The 17,746-nt window shown below is 41.9% G+C and overlaps 1 protein-coding gene across 2 annotated transcripts; it reads right to left on the bottom strand.

Moving 5' to 3' along the window:
• Positions 1-1,144: 1,144 nt before the first annotated feature.
• Positions 1,145-15,752, bottom strand: LOC143299897 (organic cation transporter protein-like). 2 transcript variants are annotated; one of them, XM_076613400.1, is made up of 11 exons: positions 15,690-15,752; positions 12,480-12,628; positions 12,026-12,266; positions 11,245-11,348; positions 10,349-10,503; positions 9,204-9,372; positions 8,663-8,899; positions 6,751-6,977; positions 5,233-5,414; positions 4,577-4,728; positions 1,145-3,851 (listed from the first exon to the last, which is right to left on the bottom strand). In XM_076613400.1, the coding sequence occupies exons 1-11, from the start codon at positions 15,732-15,734 to the stop codon at positions 3,752-3,754; spliced, it is 1,761 nt and encodes a 586-aa protein (XP_076469515.1). In that variant the 5' UTR covers positions 15,735-15,752; the 3' UTR covers positions 1,145-3,751. The 2 variants fall into 2 exon arrangements, with proteins under 2 accessions (XP_076469515.1, XP_076469523.1); XM_076613408.1 differs by lacking the exons at positions 12,026-12,266; positions 15,690-15,752 and having other exon boundaries at positions 12,480-12,607.
• Between the last annotated feature and the right edge of the window lie 1,994 nt (positions 15,753-17,746).

Genomic DNA, 17,746 nt, shown 5'->3' on the forward strand with positions numbered 1-17,746 from the left:
TCCGACGATCATGATCGTAATTCGAAAGAAATGCGCTTAGCCGGAGTGATTATGGTGTATACTGCGCTCAAAAATGCTACGAACGATATTGTCATTATTCTCAAATAAGAAAAGTCGTGATGAAGACGAGGAAATTTTGAAATTTTGACAGATCTGCATTATGAGCGTAAAACAAATAAATGCCGATCACAGTGAGTTGCTTCCCATGTAATTTTATCTTATCAAGCAACCAGCTATCTGTTCCACAAACACTTGTTTCTCATGGTGAACAAAAATATGATTTCGACCGATATGTGTAAGTGATGGTAATTGCATGTTCGGTCAGTTCCATTCATTGTATGTTATATCATATCCGTGCATCAGATTCTATTAATTTTATGCTATTTATGCTCATCACTAAAAACTCATCTTTTTAAAACCTATCTATAAGTACTCTCAGCTTCCTTGTTCTCCAACCCCGTCCGTGTTAGCTCACTCTGGATGTATGAGGAGTCGGAAAGGGAGAGTTTGTGTGTGTGTTGCAGGGGGGTGGGGGGGGGGGGGGGGGGGGGGGGGGGGGGGGGGCATGACTGGTTTATGTAATTTGTAAAATTTTTCTTTCATGTAAAGCGCCCTGAACTCTTAGTGAGAAAGGGAGCTATATAATTGTACATTATTATTATTATTATCATTATTATCAACATTATTATCATCATTATTAACATCAGTATTAGCACACGGCGCACGCGTGCGCGCGGCCACACACACACACACACACACACACACACACACACACACACGGATAGACACAGAGAATGAGATAGTGGGTGGGGAGATAGAAGAAGAAGAAGAAGAAGAAGAAGAGAGAGAGAGAGAGAGAGAGAGAGAGAGAGAGAGAGCATGACAGAGCTTCACGAGCGAGGTGCACGTATGCAATTATGCACGCAGTGTTCGTGTGTGTGTGTGTGTGTGTGTGTGTGTGTGTGTGTGTGTGTGTGTGTGTGTCTGTGTGTTCGTTCGTTCTTTAGTTTAACTTCTTTTCACTGTAAGTGATATTAGACGAGGGTAGGAAAAAAATCGAGTGGGTGGAGAGGGGGGTGGGGGGGTGGGAGGCGGGGCGGGGGAGGAAATTACTGTGTACGCATGCGAGTAAGTGAAAGTGTGTGTGTGTGTGTGTGTGTGTGTGTTACATATAGAAAATGATTTAAGTTTTGTTGAAGAAAAAAAAACCATAACAATATAACATATTTCTAATGAAAAACTAACAACTATAACAGCAAACCAACTGGACTATTTAACAATGAGTTTAAAAAGTCATACATTAGCAATGGACTGCTGAAGATCGTCAACACTGACTGGTTGAAAACCGTCAAAGATCAAAGTGAAAAGTGGATAACTGGTGGTGATTTTAATGCTCACTCTCCTTTTTGGGAAAGCGATTGTACTGTCGTGACCAGTAACAGGCTTGTAGAAAATATAGTGGATTCATCACTAAGATTACTTAACGATGGCTCATGTACTAGAACTCCTGACGTACCCACTCATCGACCAACAGCTATAGATTTAACATTGACTTCACCCAACTTATCATGCTCATGGAAAACTCATGACGATACATTAGGAAGTGACCATGTTCCAATATCCATCACGATTAACGAAAAAATTCAATTAGAAAATACTATCCAGGATGCAATCCCAAAGTACAACTACAAAAAAGCAGATTGGGTCACTTTCGCAAATATTCTAAATGATCTAGATCTAACAGTATCTACCGAAGATAATATTGACAAAATATACAACAAATTTTGCAACAATATTCCAAATGCTGCCAATGAATCTATTCTATGAATCTATGAATATATGCAGTGTTAAAAACCGTAATCACTTAGGCAATGTATGGTGGACTACAGACTGTGACGGAGCAGTCAATAAGAAAAAGCATACATTTAGAATATATAGAAGAAAAGCATCGACTCAGAACCACAAGGCTATGAACCACGCCAAATTAAAAAGTAATAGAGTAACAGAACAAGCCAAAAAAAAAACCCAACATACTGGAGAACATTTTGTAACACCGAAGTCTCAGACTATAAAGATACTAAAAACGTGAGGGATCAATTAAATATCATGAAGAATGGGATAAAACTCCCAGAATATCCTGTCACTTTAGGAAACAACAAATTCCCTTCGACATCACAAAAAGCTGAAGCATTTGTCAACTTGTTTTCTAAAGTAAGCAGACGAGATGGACTACCATAGGTACAGAAAGCACTCGGAGAAAAAGAAGAAAAATCTGAAATTTATAACGATCCTGCTCCTGATAATCAACATTACGTTAATGCTCCTCTAACACATCAAGAAATGAAAGATGCAGTCTATTCCATTTCAAATAAGAAAACATCGGTAGGAATTGATGCAATTTCTAATGAAATGATTAAGCATCTACCAGATAAATGGATGAACATTCTTCTTAATATATTCAAACGATGTTGGGACACTGATGTTCTCCCTAAAATCTGGAAGGAACCAATAATAGTTCCAATCCACAAACAAGGCAAACCAAAAACACACATTGGCAGTTACAGACCGATAGCACTCACTTCTCATGTCTGTAAGTTGCTAGAAAAAATTATGTTAAACAGACTCGTATACTACTGTGAAAAGAATAATGTCATCCCTATAAATCAAGCAGGTTTTAGAAAAAGAAGATCCACAATTGATCATTTAGTGAAATTAAACACTCAGGTTAAGCACCAATTTGCGAGACGAAAATGTTTGCTTGCAACTTTTTTCGACATTGCTAAAGTCTATGACCAAGTGTGGCATTCACGTCTAATGTTAAAACTTAAGACGATTGGATTATCGGGACATATGTATAACTTTATAAAAGACTGCTTAGAAAACAGAAAAATTCAGGCTAAAATAGGGAATACATATTCATCTACACGAACATTGCAGACAGGTATTCCTCAGGGCTCTGTAATTGCTCCAATATTGTTCAACATTCTAATGAATGATCTACCCAAAAAACTTACAAAGAATGTTGTAATGGTTCAATACGCTGACGATATATGCATGTGGATGAAAATTACAATCAAAAAGAATACGCCTGCCCAATCAAAATGAATTAAACACTAGCAAATTATATGAGCGAGAATGGTCTACAAATATCAACAGATAAAACACACTTGATGCTTTTTAATAATGGATCAAGTCCAGCAACATTGCCATTCCTTTAAAATTTACAACACCCTGGAATGTAAAAAAAATAGTTAAATTCTTGGAGTATACCTTAAATCAAAATTAACTTGAAATCATCATATCGATTACATTTTAACAAAGGCCAAGAAAACATTAAACTTCTTGAAAATAGTATACAAATAACCATGGAGACAGGACATATTCACTCTACTACACCTTTGCACATCACTTGTTCGGTCAAAACTTATATATGCACAAGAAGTATACTTCAGTGCACCGAAATATTTATTGAAAAAAATTCAAAGCATAGACTGCAGAGCATATAAACTGGCACTTGGCTTACCAGTCCATGCTTCCAGTAAGAAAACGTACAGTGCAGCGGGAGTATTACCATTAGAGGATCGAAGGGAAATAACTGATGATCATCTGATTACAAGAACCAAAACAGAGGCAGAACCTAACAGGAAAACAAACAAACAAAACAAAACAAACAAAACAAACAAACAAACAAACAAACAAAAACAAAAAAACGGTCCAAGATAAAAGGTTTGCAGGTTTTAGGGGGAACAATTCAAACTGCTGAAGTAGTTTTCGGTACAGGAGACCCTTGGCCCATCTCTGTCTCCTTCACGTCCATCTCTCTTTCTTCCTTCTTGTTCTCATCTCGGTTTCTGTGGAGATCACGAAACAAAGCTGAGATTCAGAGCCAGAAAATCTCACCACCGTTTTCACTTTCCTACACTGACATATATACATGTGCACATGCGCGAGCGTCTTTGTATCAGTGGCAAATTGCAATCTTCGGATTTTCTCGGAAAATTCTGTGCAAATCGTAATTTTTTATAACTACATTGAACATCTTTGCTTGCTCCTGGCATCAATCTTCCTTCAAATTCAACCACCCAGACAAGGAGACGCTGGCTTTTATCTTTAACTGAAGTCGTCCTGTCACAAGAGCACGGAATGTCGATAAAGGTAAACAGCTATTGATAATTCTATTTGGGTCAGATTCCATGGTTGCAAAGCAGGACCAACAAAAAAATATATTCTGTTCTATTTTTCATCTTCCACACAGTTTGAAACGTGCTGACATACGTAGGACTTTAAAAAAGAACCACATTGAAAATGGTATTTGTAACAAATAGTAGATCTGTAACACAACTGATACATGCCACTTAACATGCAGAATGATGAGACACTGATTCTCAGAAAAGGGGTACCAACGTTTCTGCTTTTGCAAACTTGAAATGTGTTCACTCACATAGTTGTGTGGTTTTTATTTTTTTATTTTTTTATTTTTTTAATTTTTATTTTAGAACAGTGAATGGAAATAACATCTATTGTTCCATAAATAGCATCACCAAGTTTTGTTTTATTTATTTAGCATGGGACTTACTTCACGAAGTTGACGGCATCTTCCAGTGTGTCTGGCAGCGTACGGTTCAAGGTTTCCGGCAAGTAAAGTGCCAACAGTCCAGCCAGAAGAGCAAGTCCCCCAAAGATAACCAGCGGCACAGCACGGCCAAACCGTCCTCCGACATACAGGGCCTGGAGAGAATGCCGAATGTTTCAGGTTGGGGAGATAAAACAAGATGAAAATGAATGAAAATGGTAGCATTCACACACACACACACACACACACACACACACACACACACACACACACACACACACACACACACACACACACATCTAAAAACACTTATAGTGAATAGACGTTAAACTGAAGAAACACACACAGACACACACACACACACACACACACACACACACACACACAGACACACACACACACAGACACACACACACACACACACACACACACACATATATATATATATACAGAGTGAAAGATATATATATATATATATATATATATATATATATATATATATATATTCAGGCACTAGGCCTTTACATATGATCATACAACAATGTATATCATAAAGAACAGCAAGGCATGTCAGGTACACAGGGTGACACATGGTTGCTAATTCTCGATCTTCACATGGAATAATATCACAAACCCTGTTCACCAGTCACAGTACCTACCAGGTCTGCTACATAGGGTGACACAATACTGCCAATTCTTCCACACGCCGAGCTGCAGCCCATACCCAGGTTACGGATGACTGTGGGGAAGATCTCAGCAGAGATGAGATAAACAGCTGTGAAGGACGCAGATATTCCCAGCTTTCCCAGCATGGCCAGAGCTGTCGTGACCCACTGTAACTCTGTGTGAAAATCAGGGGATAAAAATGTGGGTGACTGAGAGACAGACAGACAGACAGACACAGAGAGACGAGAGACAGAGAGAGACAGAGACAGAGACAGAAGAGGGTACTTTGCCGATGATACTGAATCAAATCTGAAGTGGGCAAATTGTCAGTTATGCCCACTATTGTTCAATGTTTTAAGACGTCTTCTACTGTTGTTCACCGATTTTGAATGTTATTGTATTTTACTGGTTAATGCTCACTCATTGGAATGAGGGCGAGAGAGGTGTAGGGTGAGAACGAGGTTATTTCTGTACATCAGTGTCATCTTATGAGGCCGAAAATTAACTTGCCTGTTGGACTTTGCACCAATCTTATCAGTATTTCTATGTATGTATGTATGTGTATCTGTATGTATGAATCTCTCTCTCTCTCCTTATATATATATATATATATATATATATATATATATATATATATATATATATATATATATATATATATATATATGATATGATATGATATGCAAATACTTTTGACCAAAAAAAAAAAATAATAATAATCATATCATATCATGAATAATCATATCATATCATGAGACTTCTCACTGGCAACTTCTTGGGTAAACGAATACAAAATCCTAATCTTTGCAATATGTTTCTCAGTTTTGAAACAGCTTATTCTAACAGTCTTATCTTGGCTCATCATCATATCATTGGCTTGTTTTGGTAAGTGCTCATCATTTATTTGAAATAAACAAAACCAGTTGGCCTATCTGACAGACATTTACAACAGATAATTTCCAGAGCCGTTAAAGCTAAACGTAACAAATTATGTCTTACTAACCTCCATAGGAAAGCCATCAATATGAAATCACTCAGTGACAAATGCGTTTTAACAGTTCAACATATACTATGTAGAGTTTTCCTGTCATCGTAGAAAAGTGCTTATGTACGTTGTGGAATATCCACGAATACACTAATGCACTTTTGTTTCCTTTTGTTTGTTGTTTCATTCGTTTGTTTATTTTGTTGTTATTGTCTGCTAGCCATTTGCAAAATCTTTTAATTGGGGTAGCAGTGTAGCATTTATCCATGACACAAAGTAGTGATACGCCTTTTTAACTATGAGCGAAATCCATCTCACTTTTGTCTGAAGAAACAGGCAAACAGACAAATACACAGACAGAGGGAGAAAGTACAGTCTGACTGACAGACAATCAGAAAATGTCAATTTATGAAATATGGAATTTTATACATACTGTCAGTCGCTTCTTAGATATTAGGAAACCATTGTTCTGACAAATGTTCTTTGTTATTCATCACTAAAACTAAAGGACTAGACAGTGTAATACCTTGGCCTCCAAAGGACACAGTCAGTATGGTAGCCAGACAGGCCAGGCCAGCTGTCAGCATGAAACAGCAGTGAGAGCGCTTCCTTCCCAACCGATCCAGCAACACCCAGCCCAGCACGTAACCTATCAGCTCCACCGTGGAGGACACAAAGAAGTTGACGCGCAGACTTCCACCAAGGTTGCCGACGTTCAGAGAGATGCCGTAGTAGGTCATCGTGACAACAGCCCTGGTGACAAAAATGTCTTTTAAATCGTGGATATGCAGGGCTAGGAAGGCGATCATGTGGAGGGAGGATGAGGGAAGACTGGGGGAGACTGGAGGTGAACAACGTGGGGATAATGCCACTGGAGCAGTGCAGATGATGGGATAACTAAAATATAGTAAAGAAATGTGATCATGATGTGAAAAGAAAGTTTCAAACGAGGTTTGAAATTCCTGATTTAAGAAATACTCATTCTTTTTCTGGTACACAGAGAGAAGTGGAGAGTCCCAGTGTTACACTGACACAACAGTGCTCCTATGGAATGGTCATCATACATTATGGGGTATTAAACGTGCAGAACTGACCTCTGTTAATGACCAGCTCTACATAGAGATTGACAGGATGGTCCATTCATTTCTGCTGTTGCAGATGCTTTGGTCAGCACTGTTGAGGAGGCTTATCTTAATTAAACTGATCTTAAACCTGCGCACCCTTTGCGAAAAACACCTCCAGCACCAGAGGGAATTCTACCACGTCTTCCTAGACTTCAGTGAGGTCTTTGACTGAGTCTGGCAGGAAACACTATGGGCCACAATGAAAACAGTTAGCATCGAGCAAAAGCTTACCAATCCCGTCTAGCAACTATGATCCAAAGCGAACACGGCGGGACTCACACAGGGCGCTATTGAAGTGTGGTTCCATACTTCAGCTGGAGTCCGTCAGGGCTGCCCTCTGTCTTCCATGCTGTTCAATATATTCCTGGAATGCATCATGACTGCCGCGCTTGAAGTTCATGTCAGCACAGTTAGCATTGGAGGAAGAACCAGCACGAACCTTCGCTTCACAGACAACATCGATGTCTAAGCAGGTAGTGAGCAAGAACTCGCTCTGCTTGTAAAAATACTGTAAGGAACATCGACAAAATATGGTGTGGAAATCAGCACCGAAAAGACCAAGCAGATGGCCAGCTTCAACACCACCATCACTGCTGATGCAACTGTCCAAGGACAGAAGCTAGGAGCTGTTCGACACTTCAACTACCTGGGATCCATCATTAGCAATAAAGGATCCAAACCAGAAATCCTCTCAAGGGTAGCAAAGACAATATCAGCACTATCCAAACTAAAACCGTTATGGAAGGATAACAACGTCTCCATAAAACACAAGATCAGACGCCTGCCTGGATAACAACATCTCCATAGAACACAAGATCAGACGCCTGCGTGCACTGGTATATTCCATCTTCCTGTTTATGCCATGCGAGACATGAACTCTCACGGCGGATTTCGAAAGATGGATTCAAGGCATGGAAATGGGGTGCTATCGCAAGACACAAGACACGGGACATTCTGATCACATCGCCAATTAACAAATACACAAAACTATCAAGCAGCACATTGGATCTATGAGGATCTGTTGATGTCAGGTGAGAAGAGATCTGATGGCCTTACTAAAACAATCCTTCAAGGAACTGTTGAGGGATGACATATAAAACAGGGACTGACAACATTGCAGAATGGACAGGAAACCCATTCGCAGAGATCCAGGCTTTGACACACAACTGACAAAACCAGTTTGGGGGGGTTCTGGAATTTTGTTTCAGCGAGTTGTCTATTCTTGACATTGAACAACCCATGTAATGTATCTGTAAACGTTGAAAAATTACTTACCAAAGCAAAACAGACGTCTCACAGTCGTGGTTGACTTACCAGTTGAAAAAGATGATGAGAGTCACAATAACAAGCCGTGGATACCTGACCAGCTGACGCACAGTGGACATGATATTTCCATTCCTGTCTGCTCTGGGCTCTTGTTGAAGCTTTGCAATGGTTTCCTCAGAAGGGGAATATTGTATTTTGTTGACATGTGCCACCTTCTGTATCACCGTCAGTGCTGCTTTTGTCTTCTTCTTCATCAGAAGCCATCGGGGAGACTCTGGCAAGAGCCTGTGGTTCAGATGAACAAGCAAGTAAAGACGAAGTTAGTACAGTCTGAAAAGGCTACCTTTCGCCACTCTCGCACCCCCACACCCCCACCCTCCCACTTCCCCATCATATCCCCAGCCCTTTCTACACGTCTTTCTTTTAACAAAATACGATAATGTTTCTTATATGTAAGCTATGCATTGGCTTGACAAATACATTTTGCATTGATCAATCCATGCGTTAAACGTTTCCTGCAATACACACAATTACGCACACTGGTATGATCACCGGCTGGTAATGGGGTTACCAAGAAAAAAGAACTCACCACCAGTGACCCAAGCAGAGGACTAAGGGAGAAACACTGGCAATCTGCAGGTAGCGCCATTGTCTCAGCAGGAAGGACAGAACATCCAGCAGGAAGGGACCCATCAGCCATATGATGGTCAACACGGAGGCTGCCCTTGTTCGTTTCTGTGGTCCTACCAGCTCCACCACTGACACAGTCAATAAATCGAGACCATGTCGTGAGCAAACTGTCCTTCTTCGTTTAAGCATGAGAATCTTCTATTTCTATGAGTTATTCACATTACTTTATGTATAAGCTGCAATTTCACAATGATGACTTACCGATTTTTTGTCGCAGCAGGAAAAAGGCTACATAGTGTAATTGATACCGATATCATTGATGACACAGGGGGAATCAAGCAACACATACAAGCAACACATAAACAAAGGATGTGGCCATACTACATACAGGTTTTCCCCAGAATATGATCAAATGCTCACTGTCAATTAAGAACAAACGTCACTACTTGCTGGGGAAAGGACACGATATTAATGAATCACACCTCATGACCAACAGGCATGTTTTCAGTAACATTTTCTTCTCTTGTTTTTTCTTCCAACTCCTAGTTAGTTGACCTAAGCCACAGAACAAGGTATTCAGCGTTCAAAATACAAAATTGTCAATGCCTTGTCCGTTACAGACGCTGGTGACATGAGGGACACTACCCTGGCCAAATTCCTCCATCTGGGCCCGTATTTTGTCTTTCACATCATTGCTGGCATCGCCAGGTTCACCCAGACTTTAACTTTGTCTGCCTCTTCCTCTGCCAGCCCCTTCGTTTGTCGCCCCCTGGGCTGTCTGGTACAGTGTATTGTAGTGAGTAGTATGACTGAACGATGTTAGTGTTATTCGTTTCACTGTTGCCAGGAGGGGCCCAAGTGGATCAGCCAGTATAGTGATCTGCCTTCCCACAAAGTCGTCGATCCTGCACTTAGACCAAAAGACTCCTTGCTGGCGTCTGTAGACTTTTGTCTCAAACTGCTGGATCTTAGAGGTCACGCCAGGGAAATTTCCAGGATATCTACAACCAAAATAATCAAACCAACTGAGTAACCAAACATGCAACCAAACGACCCAATCAACATGGACACAAACGACATGCACTGAGATAACATGCAGCTGACCCAAGACAAAGCCAGACAGGTAGATGGCAGATCCAACGGCTCCCACAAGGACACGGTACACCAGGAAGACCTCCACGCTTGGCGGGAAGGCAGAGGCCACGCCCATAGCCAGACAAATCATGTTGCTGATGTAGAAAACCATCTTTCTGCCAAACCTAAAACATTCAGTGATGTTGATGACAATCATTATAATACTTGTTATAATTATAATAAAGAATTAGGTTTTGTTCCCAATTTTTAAAATCAGTGTCATGCAGACATGTCATACGAAAGACAGTCTCTTCTTAGTGTTACGTCTGTACTTAATGTACTTTTGGGTACACACACACACACACACACACACACACACACACACACACACACATACGCACACACACACACACACACACACCGAGAGGAGAGAGAGGGAGAGAGAGGGAGACAGACAGATAGAGAAAGAGACAGAGAAAGTGTGTGTGTGTGTGTGTGTGTGTGTGTGTGTGTGTGTGTGTGTGCACTCGCGCGCGCATCGATCAGCTATCGTCGATCGTTCCACACAGTTGTGACATCATCCTGTTCCCTCTCCAGACGATTCCTTTCAAAACGACAGAAGAGCTCATTTAGTTTGTAGGAAAAAAAATCAGCCTGTTTGTCCCTTTTCATTTGACAAGCTACTGATTTGAAACAGACGGTTAGAATCACGAATGACTTCCCACTGCAGTGGAGAAACCATTGATCATACAGGCCTCACTTTGTTGTTGGCCAAACTGTAAGTTTATGTCAATCTGTAATATAATCCGAGCGCTGGGTCCCAGATTAGTAGGCCTAATGAAGTCAGTACAGTGCTAGTATTAACAGAACAAGCACGATGAAACTCATTGCTACAACCAGTCACAATGTGAACATTCATGCCTTACCAGTCACACAGGTAGCCAGAAGCTAGGACGCCAAAGAAATTTCCCAGGAAATAGCCCATGTTGAGATGAGCTCGGAAAACATTCCTGTCACATACCAGATCAAACTACACACACACACACACACACACACACACACACACACACACACACACACACACACACACACACACACAACACACACACACACACACACACACACACACACACACACACACACACACACACACACACACACACACACACACACACACCATTTTGTTTATATGACCTGTCTCTGGAAAAAAAAAACTTACTTCGTCACTGTCATCATCATCATCATCATTACTACTATTATTAACATTTCAGCGCGAAAGTAGTTAGAGAATTAGACTTTCAATCTGAAGATGTTGGTATGGTGCCAGTCCTCTGCTGTTCTCTGAGTCACACCAGCATGGTCAAAATGGGAACCCTGATGATTGGCCAAAGCACAGTTTTCACGCATCTCTCTCTCTCTCTCTCTCTCTCTCTCTCTGTCATATGTCGTCTGTCTTTAGCTCTCTCCATACGAACGGCGAAAGAGACGACGTTAACAGCGTTTCAACCCAATTACCATCATCAAAATATTGCAAGCGAAGGCTCTTATACTGAAGACGTGAATGTTGACAAAGAATACCACAATTCTGACGACGGAAGCTAAATGTTGGGTCATTGAGACACCCACTGGACATCCGAGGGGTCTGTGTAGAGGAGAAGAGAGGACTGGCCGTACTGAGTGAGTTAGAAAACAGAATAATAATAGAACCTGACTAATGACAGATGTCTCCACTACGGACGTATCATAGACCCATGCATGGCAGTCTTGCAGCTGGCGGCTTTCTTCACTGTGATTGGTGACAGTGCTGTGGTTCCCACGTGTGAAGATGGAGCACTGGGAATAGCTGGAGTCGTCACTGTGCTCCATGGGAATGGTCTGGTTCACCACCAGTCTGTGCTCTTCGTTCTGAATGGCGTAAGTGTCGCCCTGCCAGACTGGGATCTGGCATCTGCAGGAACCGACACATAGGAACTGTGGAAATATCTTTACATCTTTACCGACTGTTTGATTTGTTTTTAAATGTGGATATACTATCACCACTTCACTTTTTTTTTCAAATCCAGATTTCTTCAAAACTTAGAATTTGGCTTTTTCTCTATATGTATTAGGTTCACTTTAAACGTTTTGATTAATACTGTTCAAGAGGTAAATTGGCCATCACCTGTGGTGGGGAACGTGGAAGATGATGACAGCCAGCATAGTCTGCATACCCTTGGAGAGCACAGGGAGGACAAGCAGAATGAAGACATGGGTCTGGTACGGCCCCCACTCCCCAAGGTATTGGTACAGATCTTCCATCCTTCGTAAGGTCTGTCAGCACATACACGTGTTGTTCAGAACAGGCAGACATTTCAGCTGAAGACAGCTCAATGAATTTTTATATCAGTTCTCTCATTTATTTTTTCCCACAATATCATTTACGCAAAATGGTGAGAACACAATTATCGCTTCGCCACGGTGGCTAGTCCTTATTTATTCCCTTTGTGTCACGAAGTCTACATGTCTGTCAGAAATTCTGTCTCACCCCCATCCCCCACTCCCCCACCCCACACACACACCCACCCCACCACCATTCCCCTTAGCTGTTTTCCTTGATGCAACCTTTGGATTCCCCCAAAAAGGTTGAAATCAAAGTTCGCCTTTATAGAACACTTTGGTAAACGATGACAAGAACATTGACGCTTGCTCCATGTAGGTTCACGGCGTCAGAATGCCCCATCGGGCAGAATACAGGTGGATATAAGGTGCAGAGAAACAAACCACGACCTCTTGCTTTGAGGAGCAAGGACAAACCATCACTCTCCACACTTCAGTCGTTTCTCGCATGTTGCTCCACACACGTTCAGAAAGCATGGACAAATCAGCATATTTCGTATTCTGCAGAAAGTTATAAAACTCTTAATGTGATATTTTGTTATCAAATATCACCGTCACTGGTCCTGAAACCTGGTTTGGTCGTGGAGGCGCTGCACAACTAAACTCATCACCAAACGTTTCCATTTCTGGCGGTCTTGGGTTCAGGGCCTGAGTTTCAGCAAAACTCCTCTGTGTCCACTCAGTGATGTTGTCTGTCCACTTCTTTCGCTGTCTGTCTAGTCTCCTTTTTCCCTGCACTGTTCCCTGAAGGATGGCCTTGGAGAGCCCGTCAGATCTTGTCACGTGGCCACACCATCTCATTTTCCTTTTTCACTGTGGTCAGGAGGTCTTCATACCGACCAACGTGCTGTCTTATTGTTTTTATTCCTTCTTAATTATTTATGTGGTCTTTGTAGGAGATGCCAAGGAGTCTACTGAAGCATCTCATTTCCACTGCCTGCTAGGATCCTTCTCTGAAGCTCTGCTGTAAGAGTCCAGGACACACATGCTTACAAGAAAATAGAGATAACCAGTGCTTGAAGGAGCTTCAGCTTTGTTCAGAGGCTGAGGTTCTTGTCTCTCCATATGGGCTTTAGTCTTGCCAGTCTGCGCTGCTCTTGCCAGTATGTTAGTCTTGGACCCTTCTTCACCGATGATGGCACAAAGCTTCTTGCTCTGCTTCACTGCTTCCAGTTGTTGACCACTGACACTGATTTTGGTCTTGATTGGGTCTTTGTGTTTATCAAGAGTTTCGTCCTCTTAGCGCTGATCTCCAATCCGAACTTGATTGATGTTTCGTCCAAGTGGTTTACCAGTTTTGCTAGTTCTTCCTCACTGCCTGCCAGCCCATCAATACCATCGGCGAATCGGAGATCTGCGATGGTACGTCCTCTGATATTGAAAATAAAAGAATGTCCTTCCAAGGCATCGGCCATAATACATTCAAGGGAATTGTCGAAGAGAGTAGGAGATAGAAGACAGCTTTGACGGACCCCAACTGATATGTGGAACCAGTCGTCGACAGTTCCTTGATCGAAGACTGCACTTCTGGCCTTTGGGTACAGCTGTTTAATGATGTTGATCAGCTTTTGGCCATGTTGTACTTCTTCGTGGTTGCCTAGAGTGCATCATGCCACACTCGGTCAAATGCCTTCGATAAGTCGATGAAGGCATGATCGATGTTTTGTTGGCTTTATTTCTCACACAGAGCACGAATATTGAAAATCTGTTATGTGGTGCTTCTCCCAATGTGGCCCCAAACATGTTCTCCTGCAATGACTTCTGCCTGAGGTCTGTCCGTTCAGGATTACTCTGAGCATCACTTTGCTTGCATGGCTGATCAGACTGATAGTTCCGTAATTCTGTCATTGTTATAAGTTGCCTTTCTTGGGTAGAGTGATGATTAGAGACTTGGCCCATGTTGTCGGCCATTCTCTAGTCTGCCAGATTTTGTTGCAGATCCTGGTAGGGACACCTGTCACTGCTTCTCCTCCTTGTTTTTCCAGTTCAGCTGGTGTGTTGTCAATGCCTGCTGCTTTTCCATTGTTTGGTGATTTTATTGCGTTATCCACTGATGAGAGTGCACTGGCTCTTCATCTGCCTGATGGTTGTGAAGCTCTCTGCAATATTCTGTCCATTTGTTCACAATGTCTTTTTCTTCTATGAGGCATTTTCCTTTTTAGTCTTGTATCGTGCAGGCTGTGGACCGCTATTGCTTTGTCATATCTTTCACAAATTGGAATGTCTTTCTGCTGCTGTTCTTGCTCAGACAGTCATCTAGTTCATTGCACTGTCCTTCAGTCCAGTCCTCCTTGGCTTTCTTCATGCCTTATCTGATCTTTTTGCTAACCTCTCTGTATTGTGCTGTTTTTGTTGTGAACCTGGCGTTCTTCATGTATCTTCGATTGTCTCACATGTCCAATATCTCCCCTGTGACAAAGGTCTGAGTTTTCCAGTGGTATTTCCAAGCAATTGACCGGCCGCTTCAGTCATTACTGTGTTGAAGGTGGTGGTCATTACTTCAGCATCCTCATCAAGCGCTAGCAGCAGTGCAATCTTTCCACCAATTGTTGTTTTGAAGGATTCACAAGCATCAAATGACAGTGGTCCAAAATGTTGCCAAATCGGTTTCTATTATTATCTTTAAAAAAAACAACAGAAAACAGAAAAAAGGTACACTTTTTATGTGAAGTACAGAATGAAAAAAATATGTCAAACATAGTTTCCGATATATTCCTGTAATCCTTTCATTCTCATATTTCAATAATTTTCCTTCTTCAAAACGTTTATTTAATCCTGTTTCAATGCATATACTTATTTGTCCCTTTTGTTTATCTAACTTATTTCATTTCATGCTAGGCTCCGAAGGCCTGACTAGCATCTGATCCTTTTTTTTTTCTTCTTTTTTTTTTTTAGGCAGATGTGATGTTGCGTATACTTGACGCCTTCAAACTGAACTGAAACTCTTGTAATCCCTGCACCAAATATCCAGAGACGCAAGACAGTGTGTACTTACATGCAGTGAGATCCGTTCTGTCTGCGGAGAACGAGAGAGTGACATTAAGCGTACTCTCTGCGAAGGACCTTGACGGATTGACTGTCAAGGGTCTAAATTGCCGCTCCGTGTGACAGTCATTGTTCACAGTGTCCTGGGCCCTCTGTGTGTGTGTGTGTGTGTGTGTGTGTGTGTGTGTGTGTTTGTGTTTGCGTGTGTGGGGGGAGGGGTGCGCGCGCGCGCGCGCGTGGTGTGTGTGTGTGTGTGTGTGTGTGTGTGTGTGTGTGTGTGTGTGTGTGTGTGACAAGTGTGTGTATGGGCGAGAAAGAAAAAGAGAACCGTATTTCAGGTGTGTTTCAGGATTAAAGAGGCTATGCTAGTCTTGAATAAAAGCTAATTTGTGTTTGCACATTTCTTCTGTCTTTGCTGCTGTGTGCACATGCCAGATGATCGGTATAAGGACAGGCCCGGCGCTTCCTTTTTTGAGGAAGTGTCTGGGTTTGTTCCAATGTACCTTTTATTTACCTGTGTGCTTGCTGAATCGGTAGCGTAAGCAGCATTGACGTGAGGTTGTGTACCTTGTGAATGGAGAGAGTTACCACTCTTTACTATTTGTTATCCAAATCATAGTTTTGCTGTCCGTCAGAAACGAGCATCTGTTGAACCGAAGGTTGTGTGCTAGAAACAGAACGATTCTGCCTCAATTTAACACGCAGTATCGATCAGCATTTCATTGTTGTTCTTTGGGAGCCGGAGTGATTTGTATGTTTTGAATGAAGTAACGAATGATATAGACACTTACATATAGCTCCTATCCTCGGTCGTAGACCAAGGGTGAATGGGTGATGACAGGGATACTCATATAGCGCCTATTCTTGGTCGGAGACCAAGCTCTAAGTGCTTTAAAAACTCGGGGTCATTTGCACAACAGGCTGCCTGCCTACCAGGGTAGAGCCGACTGACGGCTGCCATTGGACGCTCATCATTCTTTTCCTGTGTCATTCAATCAGTTTTCAGGCACGCACACATACAAACTCAGACAGACATGTAACATTTTAAGTGTATGACCGTATTGTTTATTAACCCCGCCATATAGGCAGCCGTACACTCCGTTTCGGGGGTGCGCATGCTAGGTATGTTCTTGTTTCCATAACCCACCGAACGCTGACATGAATTACAGGATCTTTAACTTGCGTATTTGATCTTCTACGAAGGGGGTTCAAACACTAGCAGGTCTGCACATTATGTTGACCTGGGAGATCGGTAAAATCTCCACCCTTTACCCACCAGGCACCGTTACCGAGATTCGAACCCGGGACCCTCAGATTGAAAATCCAACGCTTGAACCACTCGGCTATTGCGCCCTTTGGTAATCTTAACATAACAGCAATCATGCAAGTGCGCTGTGTGAACGTCCTGTTACGGTCACACTGTTTTTGTTTGTTTTGTTGTTGTTGTTTGGGGAGTGGGGGCGTGGGGGGGTGTATTTTTTATTTTGTATTTTGAAAGAAGGTCGAGTTGTATGGAGAATAACCATGTTAAAACCCACATCCAGAATTGAATTAAGTGCGTCAAGAGACGTGATCTGCAACGACGTCAGCAATTTCCGTTGCTGTTATGGTACATTGTAACCCTGAAACGAGATATTTCTCATAACGTGACATTATCCGGTACACATCTGTATGGGTCAAGCGAGAAATCATGTGTGTGGAAACACGAATGATTCTGTTTGACCTGCGTATACTGCTGGCAATGCTCATGGTCATGCATATTTGGATTCCCTGTGAAGGTGTGCCACACATGGCTATCCATGGTGTGTGTGTGTGTGTGTGTGTGTGTGTGTGCTGTACTGCACATTCCCACTGCCATACAAATATCTTATGTTCCAAAGAAACTGGTCATTCAGGTTCATAAACTGTATTGAAACAAGTACAGGCGCAAGTTCTCGTTTTGCATGAGTTTTATTTTACTTTAATCAGTTATCTGTTTGGATATTAATACATCAAGAAACAACCATTGAAATGAAGCAAAAAGCAAAAAGCCCCCACCCCCCACCCCCCACCCCTCAACCCCCTCAC

This window comes from Babylonia areolata, chromosome 2, assembly GCF_041734735.1.
Source record: "Babylonia areolata isolate BAREFJ2019XMU chromosome 2, ASM4173473v1, whole genome shotgun sequence".
NCBI classification, from domain to species: domain Eukaryota; kingdom Metazoa; phylum Mollusca; class Gastropoda; order Neogastropoda; family Buccinidae; genus Babylonia; species Babylonia areolata.

Excerpts from the sequence above, each read along its gene's own strand:
- LOC143299897 (XM_076613400.1), bottom strand. The coding sequence starts at position 15,734 with ATGTCACTCTCTCGTTCTCCGCAGACAGAACGGATCTCACTGCAT. Across the intron at positions 12,267-12,479 it reads TTCCACGTTCCCCACCACAG|ATGCCAGATCCCAGTCTGGC; the intron begins GTGATGGCCAAT and ends CGGTTCCTGCAG. Across the intron at positions 3,852-4,576 it reads GATGCCGTCAACTTCGTGAA|AAACCGAGATGAGAACAAGA; the intron begins GTAAGTCCCATG and ends TGATCTCCACAG.